General features: G+C 36.6%; 2 protein-coding genes across 2 annotated transcripts; one reads left to right on the plus strand and one right to left on the minus strand.

The window, feature by feature from the left end:
- The first annotated feature begins 598 nt into the window (after positions 1-598).
- Positions 599-5,734, plus strand: PDS1 (4-hydroxyphenylpyruvate dioxygenase). Its single transcript, XM_006853348.4, has 2 exons — positions 599-2,374; positions 5,349-5,734. Exons 1-2 carry the CDS (start codon positions 1,236-1,238, stop codon positions 5,536-5,538), a joined length of 1,329 nt encoding a protein of 442 aa, XP_006853410.3. The 5' UTR covers positions 599-1,235; the 3' UTR covers positions 5,539-5,734.
- A 2,136-nt stretch (positions 5,735-7,870) lies between these two features.
- LOC18443155 (Tetratricopeptide repeat (TPR)-like superfamily protein) lies at positions 7,871-14,266 on the minus strand. The gene is made up of 3 exons (XM_006853349.4): positions 13,918-14,266; positions 9,331-9,519; positions 7,871-9,150 (listed from the first exon to the last, which is right to left on the minus strand). The coding sequence occupies exons 1-3, from the start codon at positions 14,089-14,091 to the stop codon at positions 8,788-8,790; spliced, it is 726 nt and encodes a 241-aa protein (XP_006853411.1). The 5' UTR covers positions 14,092-14,266; the 3' UTR covers positions 7,871-8,787.
- Positions 14,267-14,662: the final 396 nt, after the last annotated feature.

Genomic DNA, 14,662 nt, shown 5'->3' on the forward strand with positions numbered 1-14,662 from the left:
TGAAATGGGCTTAAGTTTATTATTTTTAATAATTAATTTATAATAAATTATTAGATTATATACAATGAGATCATTTATCTTTATTACAAGAAGGTCACAATTACTCATGCTCATTTGATATCAAATTGGATGGCTTGGGTTTAGTCACAAAGTCCGAAAATTCTCTTTTTGAACTTTGAGTTGTCAGAATGACACCGTATTTCTACATATGTTGTCTAAAAAGAAGACCGCATCCATCCTAAAGAGGGATGGAAGTAGGTGTTCGATTTAAAACTATTTGAAGGTAGGCACTAAGAACCTAAGCTCTATACAAATCCTACTTATTGAGGTGAGGTTTTATTTTGTTTTTCTTCTAGAAGCCTAAAAAAAAAAAAAAGGGAAAAATGTTTGGCATTGAATTTTTGGAAAGTTTGAAAGGATATTATCCATGTCCCAAAAAAAGAAATGAAAAATCTAGGATTATCTAAGCGAGTAATCCTTTCGTGATTTGGTAAGCTCGTGAAACGTGGCGATTTCGTGACCGAAGGATCTTCCATCGCAGCCCTAAATCATCGCAACCGACAAAACGCAGAACCACGGGCTTTTACGTTTCCAACTCAGTCGCAAATGAGAGAGAGAGCAAAAGCAAGACCACGACCTCCGTTTTTTATCACAACAAGCGCTAAATAAATGCAGAAATTTCAATAACCAGTGACCTCAATCTCCATTTCTTTCTCCATCAAAGCTTAAAGCGCTTCCCTTTTTAAAAAAAGTTGCAGAGAGAGAGGATTGATCTTTACCAAAAGGGGTGAAACCTCCATTGTTTTCTCCGAAAAGTAAAAAAGTTGCAGAGATACCAACTTCTAGAAAGTCTATTTCTTCCAGTCAAAAGGCCGAAAAAATCCCACTATTTCCTTTGAAAATCCGAGGATTGGAGAGAGGGAACCCCAAAACACATACCTGCATTTCTCTCATCTAAAAGGAAAGAAACACATTTTCTCCTCTCATCTACAGCGAAAAGACCCCGTCTTTTCTTCCTCAAAGGAAGAAACTTGTAGAAAGAAGAAACCCCAAAATCCACATCTTCACTTCTGTCCTCTAAAGTTTAAAAACCTCCATTTTTTCCTTCAAAAAGGCACAAGTTGCAGAAAGAGAGCCCCAAAACCTGACCCCAACTTATCACCTTCAAAAGCACGAATTAGAGAGAGAGAGAGAGAGAGAGAGAGAGAGAGAGAGAGAGAGAGCATCATCGAAAAATGGGTACCATCAATGGTGGTCTCAAGCTTGTGGGATTCAAAAACTTTGTACGATCAAACCCTAAATCGGACCGCATCCCCCCCACCAAATTCCACCACATCGAATTCTGGTGCTCTGATGCCACCAACACTTCCGGCCGCTTCCAGAACGCACTCTTGATGCCATTGAACGCGAAATCCGACCTCTCGACCGGGAATTCGGTGTATTCGTCCTATGTCCTGAGGTCCCATGACCTGATTTTTGCGTTCACGGCTCCCTATCTGGTAAATTTCTCCGGGAATATGTCCAGAAATATGCCACTCCCTTACTTCAAGCCTGCAGAGGCCCGCGAGTTCGTTGAGGACCATGGGCTGGGAGTCCGGGCTGTCGGGCTTTTGGTTCCTGATGCTTCTGAGGCCTTCCGGAAGAGCCTGGAAGGCGGGGCGATTCCAGTAAATGCGCCTGTCGAGCTCACCAGCCCCACGACCGCTGGAAAAATGACAGTGGCCGAGATCAAGCTCTATGGCGACGTGGTCTTGCGATTTGTGAGCTCGTCTAGTGATTTTTCGGGTGCGTTCTTGCCAGGATACGAGCCCGTGGGGCCCGCTATTCCGGCAAAAAACCCCAATTCTCCTGTGTTGGCACCTACTTGTGGCCTCTTGAGGCTTGACCATGTGGTCGGAAACGTCCCCGAATTAGCCCCGGCTCTGAAATACATAAAAAATCTCACTGGTTTTCACGAGTATGCTGAATTTACTGCAGAGGATGTTGGGACAGCGGAGAGCGGCCTGAATTCGATGGTTTTGGCGAACAACAATGAGACGGTGCTGATGCCGCTGAATGAACCAGTGCACGGAACGAAGAGGAGATCGCAAATTCAGACATATTTGGAGTACAATCAGGGGCCGGGGGTTCAGCATTTGGCTCTGGTTTGCGATAATATTTTTGAAACATTGAGAGAGATGAGGAAGAGAGGGAAAGAGGGGGGTTTGGAGTTCATGCCGGGCCCTCCTCCGACCTATTACAAGAATTTGCCGGGGAGGGCGGGGGACGTGCTGACACAGGAGCAGATGAAATTGTGTGAGGAGTTGGAGGTGTTGGTTGATAGGGATGAGCAGGGTACCCTGCTCCAGATATTCACTAAGCCTCTTGGAGATAGGTAAACAATTTCTCTCTCTAAATCCCTCTTTATCTCTGTATATTTGCCATGCCTATAAATCTCTGTCTGTGTGTGTGAATTTGAATGCTCTCATCATCATTGTGTTAATAAATTTCTCACTCTTTGTGTATGACGTCTGAAGTCTCGTTATATTATTTATGTTTCTCTCTCTGTGATTGTGTATGTCAACTTTGACAGCTACCCTCTACCATTCTGTTCCTCTCTCTCTCTCTCTGTTAAATTTGTCACACTGTTTGTGTGTTTGAACTTTGAAGTTTCTTTGCAATGAATTTGTCACTCTGATAAGATCGGATCTCTCCTTGATAAAACTCTGTTTTTGTCTCTCCGATAAGTCTCATCTCAAGATTGAGTCTCTCTTTGATAAAACTCTCTCTGATCTCTCTCTCTATATATATATATATATATACCGAGGAACAGACTACGGAATGCCTATAGGAAAATGAATAGTATTTTCGCCTGTAGGGTTGGCACCGCCGGATTTTATTCATGGCATGCCATTACGGTACTGCAACACACATAACATGTCCGTGGCGGTATTTTTTCACACAAAAAAGACATGGCCGACCACCACGGCTCCTGTATTATACATAGCGATTTGAGATCGAGCATGTCAGTGGTGGGACGAAATACTATTTAATTTCACCCACTTTTAAGATTTTTCCATGTATATATATATAATATTTGGGGGAATGAAATTTCAAACTACACAAAACACTCCTATCCTTGTTTGCCATTCTAGTGTTTTTCAGGTCAGGCCAATGGTTTAAAAAGCGGATCGGTGACTTGGATCAGGTATCTCAAGAATCGATTCGGATCGGCAGATCGATGATCCGGATCGGGAATGGGCTGAATCGGTTAGATTAAAGCTTCAAAAAAATCCAAAAAAATTATTAAAATTCATTATAAATATTGTTTTTTAGGAATTCAATAAGAAATGAAGGTACTACATTATTAACTTTCATTTTTTTCATCAATTTGTGAATATTGAGATGTTCTTTCCCTGTATAAATTTATGTTAACCATTAAATTTGCATCACATAAAAGAAAAATCATCGAATTATCATAGATAAAATATATAATTATACATGGACTATTATAAAGAGTAGACAAATCAATGAAAGAATGGCCATTAGAATCTCGTTTTGACGAAAAACCCTAATTCGCTAAAACAATCCAAATTATTACAGCCTAACTAACTATAATCCAAAATTATTAAAACCTAATTAATTATAATATTATATATTGATATTATAATTATTAGTTTACATTTTATAATTATTTTATTAGACAAATAATAACAAATTTAAAATATTTTATAATATTATCTAATTTAAAATTTATTATTGACAACTGTAAGAAAAATAGTACATTATATTATTTATAATGTAAAAATTAATAAATAAAATAAAATATTTGGTTATCAATGTAAAAATTAATAAAATACGTACAAATTTTAGAAATAACACTTCAATTTTTCAAAAATTTATTTTTTTAGGTTTCTATAATAAATTTAGTGAAAGAAATTGTTAGTAGAAAGATGGAGATTTCAAATAGAATAAATTTTTTATATTTTATTTTGTTAATGCCTTTCATATTATTTAAAAAAATAATTATAGCACTACATACAACAAAAATTAACTGTTATACAAAAAATTAAATTTTTTATTTTTTCATTTATTTATGCTTTTTATATTATTTATAAAAATATTTATACAATATATACAATAAAAAATATACCACACAAAAAAATAACGCCCATGGGGGGACTCGACCTTGAGACGTCACATGAAGAAACAAAGGTCTTAATCACCACTTCACCGCACCATATGTGGTTATAACTTGATGATTAAGAGAATATATTTAAATTCCCTTTTCATTTAATGATGTTTGGGAATTATCCCACATCGAAAGATGGGTATTCCACTTTGGTATATAAATACATATGTAATATAGATTAATATGTTTGTGTAGAAATATTAGGGTAACCTAACACGTGTCGCGCGTGCGTGCTGCACGTGTCGCACACGTGCAGGGAGGGAACCGGGCTGAACCGGGTAGAACCGGATTGAAATCGGCGGTTCTCCTCTAGAACCGGGCGGTTCACCATGAATTGTAATACTAACCTATGGCCACCAATGTGTTGAACAATAGATATTGTAGTCCACAAATTTATAAGGATATATTATTGAATGTTATTAGTGACATGGGATGGTCGGGGATGATTCAATGCTTAGACTCAATGTTCAAAATAATTTTTTTTGAATATTGTGACGTACTTCAATATGTTAAATATCACATTTTCAATCTGTCAAATATCACATCCAATGACTAAAGATGATATGACCTACCAAGAATTAATAATTTCATAGTACACAATCCCTTAAAATAATGTATCTTTTGTTTTCCTTTTTACTTTATAAAGCTTAAAGCTGATGGCTCATAACTATTTAAATGAATCAATGAGCAAAGAAATACTTAATTGGGGCATATTCTGCTAAAACAGAACACATGATTCACACCAAAGAGGTACACATTAGAGCATATTTATTTCAAAGGTCAAATTAACACACTGTATGCACACTAATCATTCTAATTTATAGAAGTTTATTGTGAGATGTGCTTATTTGTACCGGTGTTTAAAAGTGCTGACTTAACAAAGACAACCAAATAACATATCAAAAAAACGGTCGACTCGATGATTATGTGGTTTTTCGGCCTGGAATAGCCGCGTCCCGATCTGGTTCAACTCAAGCAAGTCCCGAGTCAGACCTGCAATTTTTTACTCACTGATTTGTAGTAGCATTATGAGATTAAAGTTCACTGCAGATGCATACTAGTAGTTCTATTCTAAATGTCTTCAAACAATATTCTCTTTCCATTTAGTCCTATTTTTCATTTAGAACCAGTAAAATTTTGCATTCTTCTAGTTTGAACTTGCTTGTGTTTATTGCAGGCCCACCATATTCATAGAGATAATCCAGAGGTTGGGCTGCATGCTTAAGGATGAGCAAGGCAATGATTACCAGAAACCAGCATGTGGAGGTTTTGGAAAGGGAAACTTCTCTGAGCTCTTTAGGTCCATTGAGGAGTATGAGAAAAGCCTTGAAGCAGCAGCAACAAACATTGCAACTGCTGCTTCTTAGATACCTTCTCTCTCTAAATTACTTTGGTTAAGGGTTAGAGAGAGAAATACATTACTGCCTTCTCTGTTAACAAGAGTTGAGTTGGGTAGCTGGGACTTAGTAGTTTTGATTGTTCCTCCCTATGAATAAATCATTGAAAGTTTGAACTTCAGATAAACATTTGTACAAAAATAAAATGCTTCTATTTATTGGACAATGTGGTGATGTTTATTCTATGTTTGCATGAGACACATATATATATACTATATTTATTGTAGCTTATGTATTCTATGTTGGTTGATTTATAGAAGCATGTTTTTGAAAAATATTCTCTTTTCTAATTCCCTTTTAAATTTAAAATCATTTCACCTTAGGATTTCCATTTTTTAACTTTATGCTATTTTGTATGAGTGCATCGTAAATAAATTATGTAAAAGTATACCATTTACTTTATATACAAGTAGATCACAATCACTCTTGTCTCTTGGATTTCAAATTGAGCGGTTGTAAGATTGTCATTAAGACTCAAAGTTCAAAAGAAAATTCTCGGATTTCGCGACCAACCCAAGCTATCCAATTTGACATCTAATGAGTATAAGTGATTGTAATCTTTTTGTAATAAAGATAAATAGTCTCATTGTGTACAATCCTATAAATTATTGTAAAATAGTAATTAACAATAATAAACTTGAGCTCATTTCATATTCTCTTTTGGGACCAAATACTAAATTCTATGTAGAGTATTTATGTAAGGGAAAAGTTAATATAGACCCTCGGCTCTAAACAATCAAATTAGAACCTACCTCAAAACTTTCACTAGAAGAGGTTGTTTCGATGCCAAAATATTATCAAATTCATCATCTCCTCATCAAGATGCATGGACATAAAAAAAAAAAATAGATTTCAAGTTTTGGAAATAGTGCATCTTGTAGTGTATTTTTGGACCATCAATTTTCAAGACTTTTGAGTTTACACTTTCCATTATTGAAACCATATTTCTCGACACTATTTGAAAATGGGCTCTAATTTGATTATTTAGAGCTTCGACACTATTTGAAGATGGGCTCTGATTTGATTATTTAGAGCCTCGGCTTTATACAAACCGCACCCTTAATGGAAAAGTTTATATAGAGCTGAGGCTCTAAACAATCAAATTCGAGCCTACCTTAAAAATTTCGCTAGAAGAGGTTGTTTTGATGCCCAAATATCCTCAAATTCATCATCTTGACATCAAGACGCATGGACATGAGAAAAAAATGGATTTCAAGGGAATACTGTATTTTGTAATGCACTTTTGGACCGTCAATTTTCAAGTTTTTATAAATCTTGATCTACATTATTTTTGAAGCTTTAAACTATATAAATAAAAATAAAAATATATTTTAAGGTTATCAAAAAAATTTCTAGTATTGAAACCACATTTTTCACTATTTGAAGGTAGGTTCTAATTTGATTGTTTAGAGTATACAAATCACACCTTTTAAGTAATCTTACCTAAAATTCATTATCCATGGTGGAATTGGTTGTTCATGCCATAAAGCGGTGGCTATGAAAGTGGACAATAACTCATCAATCATCAACCTTGCTTAACGTGGGTAAGGATGTATTTAAGTAATCATGCCTAAATTTCATTATCCATGGTGTAATTGGTTGTTCATGCCAAGAAGCGGCTATCTAAGTGGACAATAACTCATCAACCATCAACTTTGATTAACGTGGTCAATGATGTTGGTCTGAATATACTATTTCATATTCATATGAGCTATGAAATATTTTACCATATTTTTTCTTGTACTACATATAATTTCTCTCATTGCGTAACATCAAAGAAAACAAGGAACATATGTATGGTGTTGGAAACTCAAATCCCTCCCTCACACAAATGGAGATTGTAGATCGATATTACTGAGAAATAAATAGGAGAGTGAAGTTTATATATTTCTCTATAACCCTTTTGCCCATATTTTTTTTACAATTTCTTTAAAAAATAATGAGTAAGCTTAGGATATTTTTTGGGGATTCTATTTTATGAGACCATTTATTTTTTATACAAAGAAGTCAATTATTTTTAACCAATTCAACAGATAAAAATATGTCACAACAATCGAGAAATTTTATTTTGGACTTTGCATCCTTACACTCAACCACTCGAACTTAAATATAATGATGAGTATCTCAAAACAATCGAAAATTTTATTTTGGACTTGTGCCCTTATATCCTCAACCACTCGAACTTAAATCTAATGTTCAATGATAATTGCGATCTCCTTATATAAAAAAAGAATGTCCTAAAGAACAAATATTCTCATTGTATACAAGAGAGAGAGAGAGAGAGAGATGAACCGCACGCATGAAGCATCCAATAGAGATTTATTGCTGCCAATCAGCCTCAATAACCAGTTTCAATTATTGTAGACCTTACTGTAAAAACTAATAACTTATTTGACTATTAAATCCCATAACTTAGTAAACCATGAATCAATTAAACCTCAAGATCCCAATAAATATAAGGACCCAGATCCTTAGAGCCAATTCCTCGACAAGTCGATATACTTAAACTGCACAATTTCCTTCTTACTGTACAACCAGAATTGACTTAGGATAGAAGACAATCCATTGCTTGTAGTGATCCAACTTCAGTAATGTAACCTCCTGATCCACAAATTCTTCTGATGTTAAATCACCTTCAAAATCTTCTCTAAAAGCCATCAAATCACCATCCTATGATCTTCATCAGACAAGAAGCCCAATGTCATATCCACTCGCCCTACGAATTTACCCAATAGTGCCATATAATGCATTAGCTATGGCACCATCATATCTATGGATCCATGGTTGATGGTTTCAGATGTTATCATGTCATATATATGGAACTACCGTTTCGGGTGTTATCATGATCTCAAAGACGACTGCATGCATACCTCTAAATAGCATTTGCAGAGGCCCCATCATGTCGAAGTATCATAGCCTTCATACATCTTGGAAAATGAAGAGGTTAATGAATACGATGATGGGTCATGCAGCTATCACCCATGATTAATTGACTTCTACATTTTCCCATCAATATAATGTGACTCCATGAATATGATGATTATGGCCTCTCCAACTTATAACCCCATGGACAATCAAGTTCTCTATTTGCCTTGCAAATTATAAGTCCATGAAATGATGATGCTGGGTCTTGCAATAACAACAGTGCTGAAATCTTTCCAACAAGGCCAACTTGGTGCCTTGACCTCTCCCTCCTCAAACCACTGAAATAAAAGGGGTTCACTTCACTGGTCTGACACCTACAGTTCTCACCCTGAACCGATACTGAGGCTGGGGCTCATCCTCCTCTTCTTCCTCATCGCTCGAATCATCTTCTACTCTGTCCCATCTAGAGTAATCCAATCCTGAATGCCCTTTTGGTTTAGGGATAGACTCCCATCCTCTGGGATGCAAGTCAGGAGAGTCTTTGTCATTTCCTTTAGCAGAAGATTGAGAATCATTACCATGGAACTTGGCTTTTGTAGCTTCATCTTCTGAAACCCTCACTGCTGCTTCTACTTCTTCAGGTTCAATGGCTATCTCTTCCTCTTCAGGTTCAGCTGCCATGGCTTCCTCTTCAGATTCAGGTATCGGAGCTAGGGACTGGATAGTAAATATGGTAAGCTATCAATATCTCTCTCTCCATTTAGTAAGGAGAACAATAACTGAATTTGCAGTATGAGAGAGACAGCGAGAGAGAGAGAGAGACAGCGAGAGAGAGAGAGAGAGAGAGAGAGAGAGAGAGAGAGGGAGCATGAATGTATGGTCAAGAGAGAAGCTCACCAGTTGAGTCTTCAGCCTGGTTTGCAGGTTCCAGTATACATCAGAAGATGGGTTCAATTCTATGAGCCTGTTAACATCAAATAGTGCAGAATGGTAATCTTTGAGGGTGACCAATGTTTGTGCACGTAACATCAGAGCTCCTGTATGCTTGTGGTCCAGCTCAAGCACAGCACTGCATTCTTCTGCTGCCTAAGGTAGTTAATGTAAATTTTTTTATTTCAGTGACAGGTGACAGCAACACACACACACACATTAATCAAATCACCGAAAAGTTTCCAGAGAACATGATCTAAATAACATCAGTGTTCTAAAGTTAAAGATCGCTAGCAAAAAAGGCACCATCCAGTGCACCGTTGAGCCCTCCCTCAAAAGGCTATGTAGGCAGAAACAGAGTAACCTTGTGAGGGACAGCGTAAACTTGTGAGACTGCAGTTTCTTCCGCTTTATATATTTGAACAAGATAATGCACCACAAGCAACTAAGTCAAGTTCATTACAGGCCAGGGAAGTAAAAACATTTGCAGAATTGAAGCCTTGAAGGTACACAATAGAAAGAATTTTTCGATATCTTTGTCACAAAATTGTCACAAATAATGTTTAATCATGCAATCAAATAGAAAGGTGATGAGAAAACCGCTTTTGGATGCCTCTATAAGACAAGATTCAATTGGAAATTCCAGCCAGCACTCCAAAGAAAAGCATTTAATTTGGTAAACAATCAGGCAACAATAAAAGAAAAAAAAGGGAATGCTCAGATTTCAATGAATTTTCCTTTTCTGCAGATACAAAATACATAAGTAGGAGTTTGTATAATTTTGAATACCATGCCACCACAAAATATCTTCCATGGCATAGCCAAATTGGAATAAGAATGGATGGGGCGAATTCACGTGTATATGCTAGAAAAAATTATAAAAAATGAGCAAAACTGGATAGAATCACCCTCCACTTATGTGAACTTAAATATTCAAAATACTAGAGGAAATACTAGAGGATCATCTTCATGTTTCAAAGTATAACTGACAAGCTCAGTAACTTGGGCACGTGAGATGCTAGAATGTGGTTCTTGGCACCCTGAGGACAAGACTGGTGTGGCTAATACCTTAGAAACTTAGACACTTTTGCTTACCTTTTTAACTCAAAAGATAAGGATGCCCTAGGTATTTTAAAACATTTAGGAAAACTCCAAAATATTTCCTTTTCTACAAAAAATAAACATTTACACTGAACTAACTACTAAACAATCACAAGAGCTGAAGGCTTTATTCATTTATATGTTGATCGCTATACATCCTGCAAGAGGTGGACACAATCTTTTATATTCTCAATAAAAAAGTAATCACATCAAGTCATTTAATAGGTATTTTTAACTCAAAAGATACGAATGCCCTAGGTGTTTTAAAACATTTAGGAAAACTCCAAAATATTCCCTTTTCTACAAAAAATAAACATTTACACTGTACTAACTACTAAACAATCACAAGATCTGAAGGCTTTATTCATTTATATGTTGATCTCTATACGTCCTGCAAGAGGTGATGGACACAATCTTTTATATTCTCAATAAAAAAGTAATCACATCAAGTCGTTTAATAGGTACTGCTTGGTGGCACAACCTCTAATAGAAAACTCAGAATTAGAGAGACATGGTCCTAGATTTGGATAGAAACGAAAGCACTGGCCCATCATGGGAATACGACAAATCATGAATGCCCCTAGTACCTCAATAAATGCCTCCAGATAGGACTTCTTTTCATTCATCTGATAAGATTCAGGTTAACTGAACCAACTCACTCATACTGGTATAGGATCTCAACTCCAGGAACAACAATCTGTGAATGCATGAGAGGTCCAAAACAGATGAAGCTCCACTGATGCATTGTGTTCTTGGAATTACAGGTCTCAAACAACCCATTGCCCCATGTCGTGTAAAAATAAACACCAATGGGAATGGGCACTAAAATGTCTTGTTCACCTTATACAAGCCATAAGACTTAACTAACCAAATGGCCTAACATCATACGATGGAATTGATGAATACTTTCTATATTGGGATATAGGCACAGGGCTTGATGGTTAGGGTGTTGACAATTGCCGCTCCAAACCCCAGGTGTGAATTCCACCTTCAACCACACACACCCCCAAATAATTGGGGACAAAGGGCTCAATATCCAATATCATAGGACGAGACATGTCAAATAATCAAACATCTACCATGCTACAACGTCAGTCTCTGTAGCTTGTCATCCACATAGTATACTTTCCTAACAAAAGATTACCAGGTCTCAGAGAAAAGGAGCTTTGGGTTGTTGGTTCACTTTCTTCACACATCACACGTTTCTCCAACTCTCAATCAGTATGGATCACTAATTCTTCGCATCATTTTACCCTTCACAAAAAGTAATCTGGACAGATGTGGGTCTCATTCCTCATTTCTCATCTTCATAATCTAATCACCATGATGTCTTTTTCACGATTTTTGTGGACCATACCATAGATTAAACTTCTTTGCAGAATTCCAATATAGACAGCCTATCTAAACATCATTGACGACGTTGCTCCAAGTGTAAGTGAAAATTTTAAGCTATTCACCAAAGGCATCCATTTTCCTATTAGCTTCCTCAGAAATGTATGTTTGATCTTTCTTTCTTGGTGAGTGATTGCAATTTCTACTTTTCTTTTGATATTCCTTCTTCTAACCAGTGAGACATCAGAGTAGAGACTAAGCAGCCAAAATGCCTATGAAGACGTAAGGCGGGGAAAGTAATTACTATATGAAAAAAGGAGAATTACCATATGAAAACAGGGGAAGGCCATGTGGTCAGAACAGAAGAATTGTATTTGGCTTGTCAGGCAGCTAATCAAAAAACCCATGTCCGATAAAAATCTTTCTTGCTTGGGGGAAATACTCATACACGTTAGCTCCATCAGCGACGGTATTTATAGCTAGTGTTTTGAAAAGAGCGTGCCTGGCCATCTTGGCATCCACCCACGACAGCCAGAGGCCTAGCTGCCTTGCCAAGGGAAAAGGGGACTAGCCTACTGCACGCACCTTGGCGGTTCAGGCACCCACCTCCGATTCAAATTGACCCGGGGACAAATAATGCCCTCAAGCAAGGAAATTTAGGTCATTTTCTCCTGGGGAGGGGTTGGTGGTTGGGGCATTCCTACATGCCAAACACTCAAAAACCCTTGTTTTGTGTGTTAAACACATCAAAAAATAGGATTGAGATTGTAAAGATTTTTTTTTCCCTTTTTGAAGATTTTAATTGAATTCGAAGGGTGTTGGATTGGTATAGTTTTGTAACTTCAAGAAGGGTGTAAATTAGAGTTTCTGAGCCACCTAGCATCAAAGGTTAGCTTAAAATCATTGTTGCTCAGATTTTGTTGGTTTATTGGTCCCCAATTTCAAGCTCTCACTTACAGTTTTTTCTCTTCTTCCCCCCCCCCCCCCCCCCCTCCCCCTCCTCCTCCTCCTCCTCCTCCTCCTCCTCCTCCTCCCCCTTTTGATATATAATGGCTCTTTGTGCTTGGCAGAACATGAAAATATCATAAAAGGAAAAAAAAAAAAAAAAAAAGAAAGGATTTATTTCAATAGAACACCAACTCCCTCACACCTTGGACCCCTTGATGTTTAGGGCTACCTCATGAGCCTCAAATATAACTAACCTACACAGAAAAAACCTTGTAAAAAGAAGTAATTGTGGAAAAAAGTTTATCCAGGCAGACACGTCAAACATTTTGCTCCCAAATTAACTTGGTGCACTCTAGGAATCCAGAGAACATGTGCTCATGTCTCTTTGTGGGTGCGTGAATGCAAATTCTTTTCTATGCTGTTTCTGACTATTCTTCAGACATTGATAGACCATTTTCCATCTGTTTTCCATTTAACATTGCCAAATGCAGTTCTCAATTTCAGTTAGGAGGGAATTTTATAAGGATGCACTCCTATAATCAGGCAGTCCTTCATATGTTCCAAACCTTCTACTTCTTTAGACACAGACAGATCACATCCATATGTAATTTGAGGAAACTATTTGCACATGGTGAATTCCCTTGTTAGTTCATTCGACACAATAGCATAGTGGACATGATTTCATTCAGAAGACCGAAAAAAAATTTCAAAAAAATCGAAACATAAAAGCTGAAAATTATAACAGAATGCCGAAGGAATGATGAAGAATTATTATCCATGAAGATTGATGCTGCATCCAAATATTGAATAATAGGGCTTTCCTAAAAGAATTATAGAATAATTGTAGCCCACATATAATCCCATCGATCAATTAAAAGAGAATAATGCAACAAATGATAACAGGGACCAAGAATAATATCTAATCATCATAAGACCCTATGAGCTTGACAAAATCATCCCAAAACAAACAAATATTGAAAATCTAATCAAAACTGATGGAGAGGGATAAAAAATTAGAAACAAAAGAAAAAAACCATATTCAAATTGACCAACAAGCCATCAAGTTATGCAAAAACCAGAAGCTATATCAGACCCAACAAACCTCTAGGAAATGATTCATACAATTAGTAAATTCATTTCGAAAATAAAATGCTTTACAAGATATATTCATACCTTTTTGAATTCCTGTAATTTGAGGTAACATGCAGCACGATTGCTATGAAGGGCGATCCTTTGAGCCTTGGTCTTGGCCATGGCTAGGGCTTCCGTGTAAAGGCCAAGGGCTTCTTCATGCTGCCCTTCTCTGTACATCTGATGAGCCCTATCGATCTTCAGACCAGAAGCCATGGAAAATAAGGGTTTTTAATCGGAAAAGCAAAATTATTAATGAATATGGGGATTCTAAGAAACAAAGAGAGGAAGTTTTATACTAAACAATGTAAAATAAATTACGGAGTTGATACAATAATAGCTCAAAATTCAAGAGAGAGGCACGATTTGAACGAGAAGATTTGTCGGGGTAGGAAATGACCATGAAGCCCTACGAATTTTATAAAATTACATGTACTACCCAAACCCTTCTAGAAAGAGAGGGGAGAGACTGTGTGTATGATGTGTGCATACTTCATAGCATTCATACTAAATAAAAAATATGATTTTTTAAATAAAAAATATGATTTTTAAAAAAAAAACGACTCAAAAATCGGTCACCCCGTGTTTAATCTATCAATATATACGAAATAGAAGAGGACCAGCGACTTGCTAAAGTAAAACAACATTTTGTTACTGTAAAAGCATCATTGTGCTACACTACAAACAACTATTCACCTATTTAGATTGGTTTTTACTTTTTCGCCAATTCACTATTTTTTTTCGCACGATAGAACAACAATCTAGATTACCAATTCACTTATCCACA

Source organism: Amborella trichopoda, chromosome 2 (assembly GCF_054954075.1).
Source record: "Amborella trichopoda isolate Santa Cruz 75 chromosome 2, AtrichopodaSantaCruz75HAP2 v2.0, whole genome shotgun sequence".
Lineage (NCBI taxonomy): Eukaryota > Viridiplantae > Streptophyta > Magnoliopsida > Amborellales > Amborellaceae > Amborella > Amborella trichopoda.

Coding starts and splice junctions, on each gene's coding strand:
- LOC18443155 (XM_006853349.4), bottom strand. CDS start 14,091: ATGGCTTCTGGTCTGAAGATCGATAGGGCTCATCAGATGTACAGAGAA. Junction 9,520..13,917: donor AATTACAGGAATTCAAAAAG/GTATGAATATAT, acceptor TAACTACCTTAG/GCAGCAGAAGAATGCAGTGC. Junction 9,151..9,330: donor CCAGGCTGAAGACTCAACTG/GTGAGCTTCTCT, acceptor TTTACTATCCAG/TCCCTAGCTCCGATACCTGA.
- PDS1 (XM_006853348.4), top strand. CDS start 1,236: ATGGGTACCATCAATGGTGGTCTCAAGCTTGTGGGATTCAAAAACTTT. Junction 2,375..5,348: donor ACTAAGCCTCTTGGAGATAG/GTAAACAATTTC, acceptor TGTTTATTGCAG/GCCCACCATATTCATAGAGA.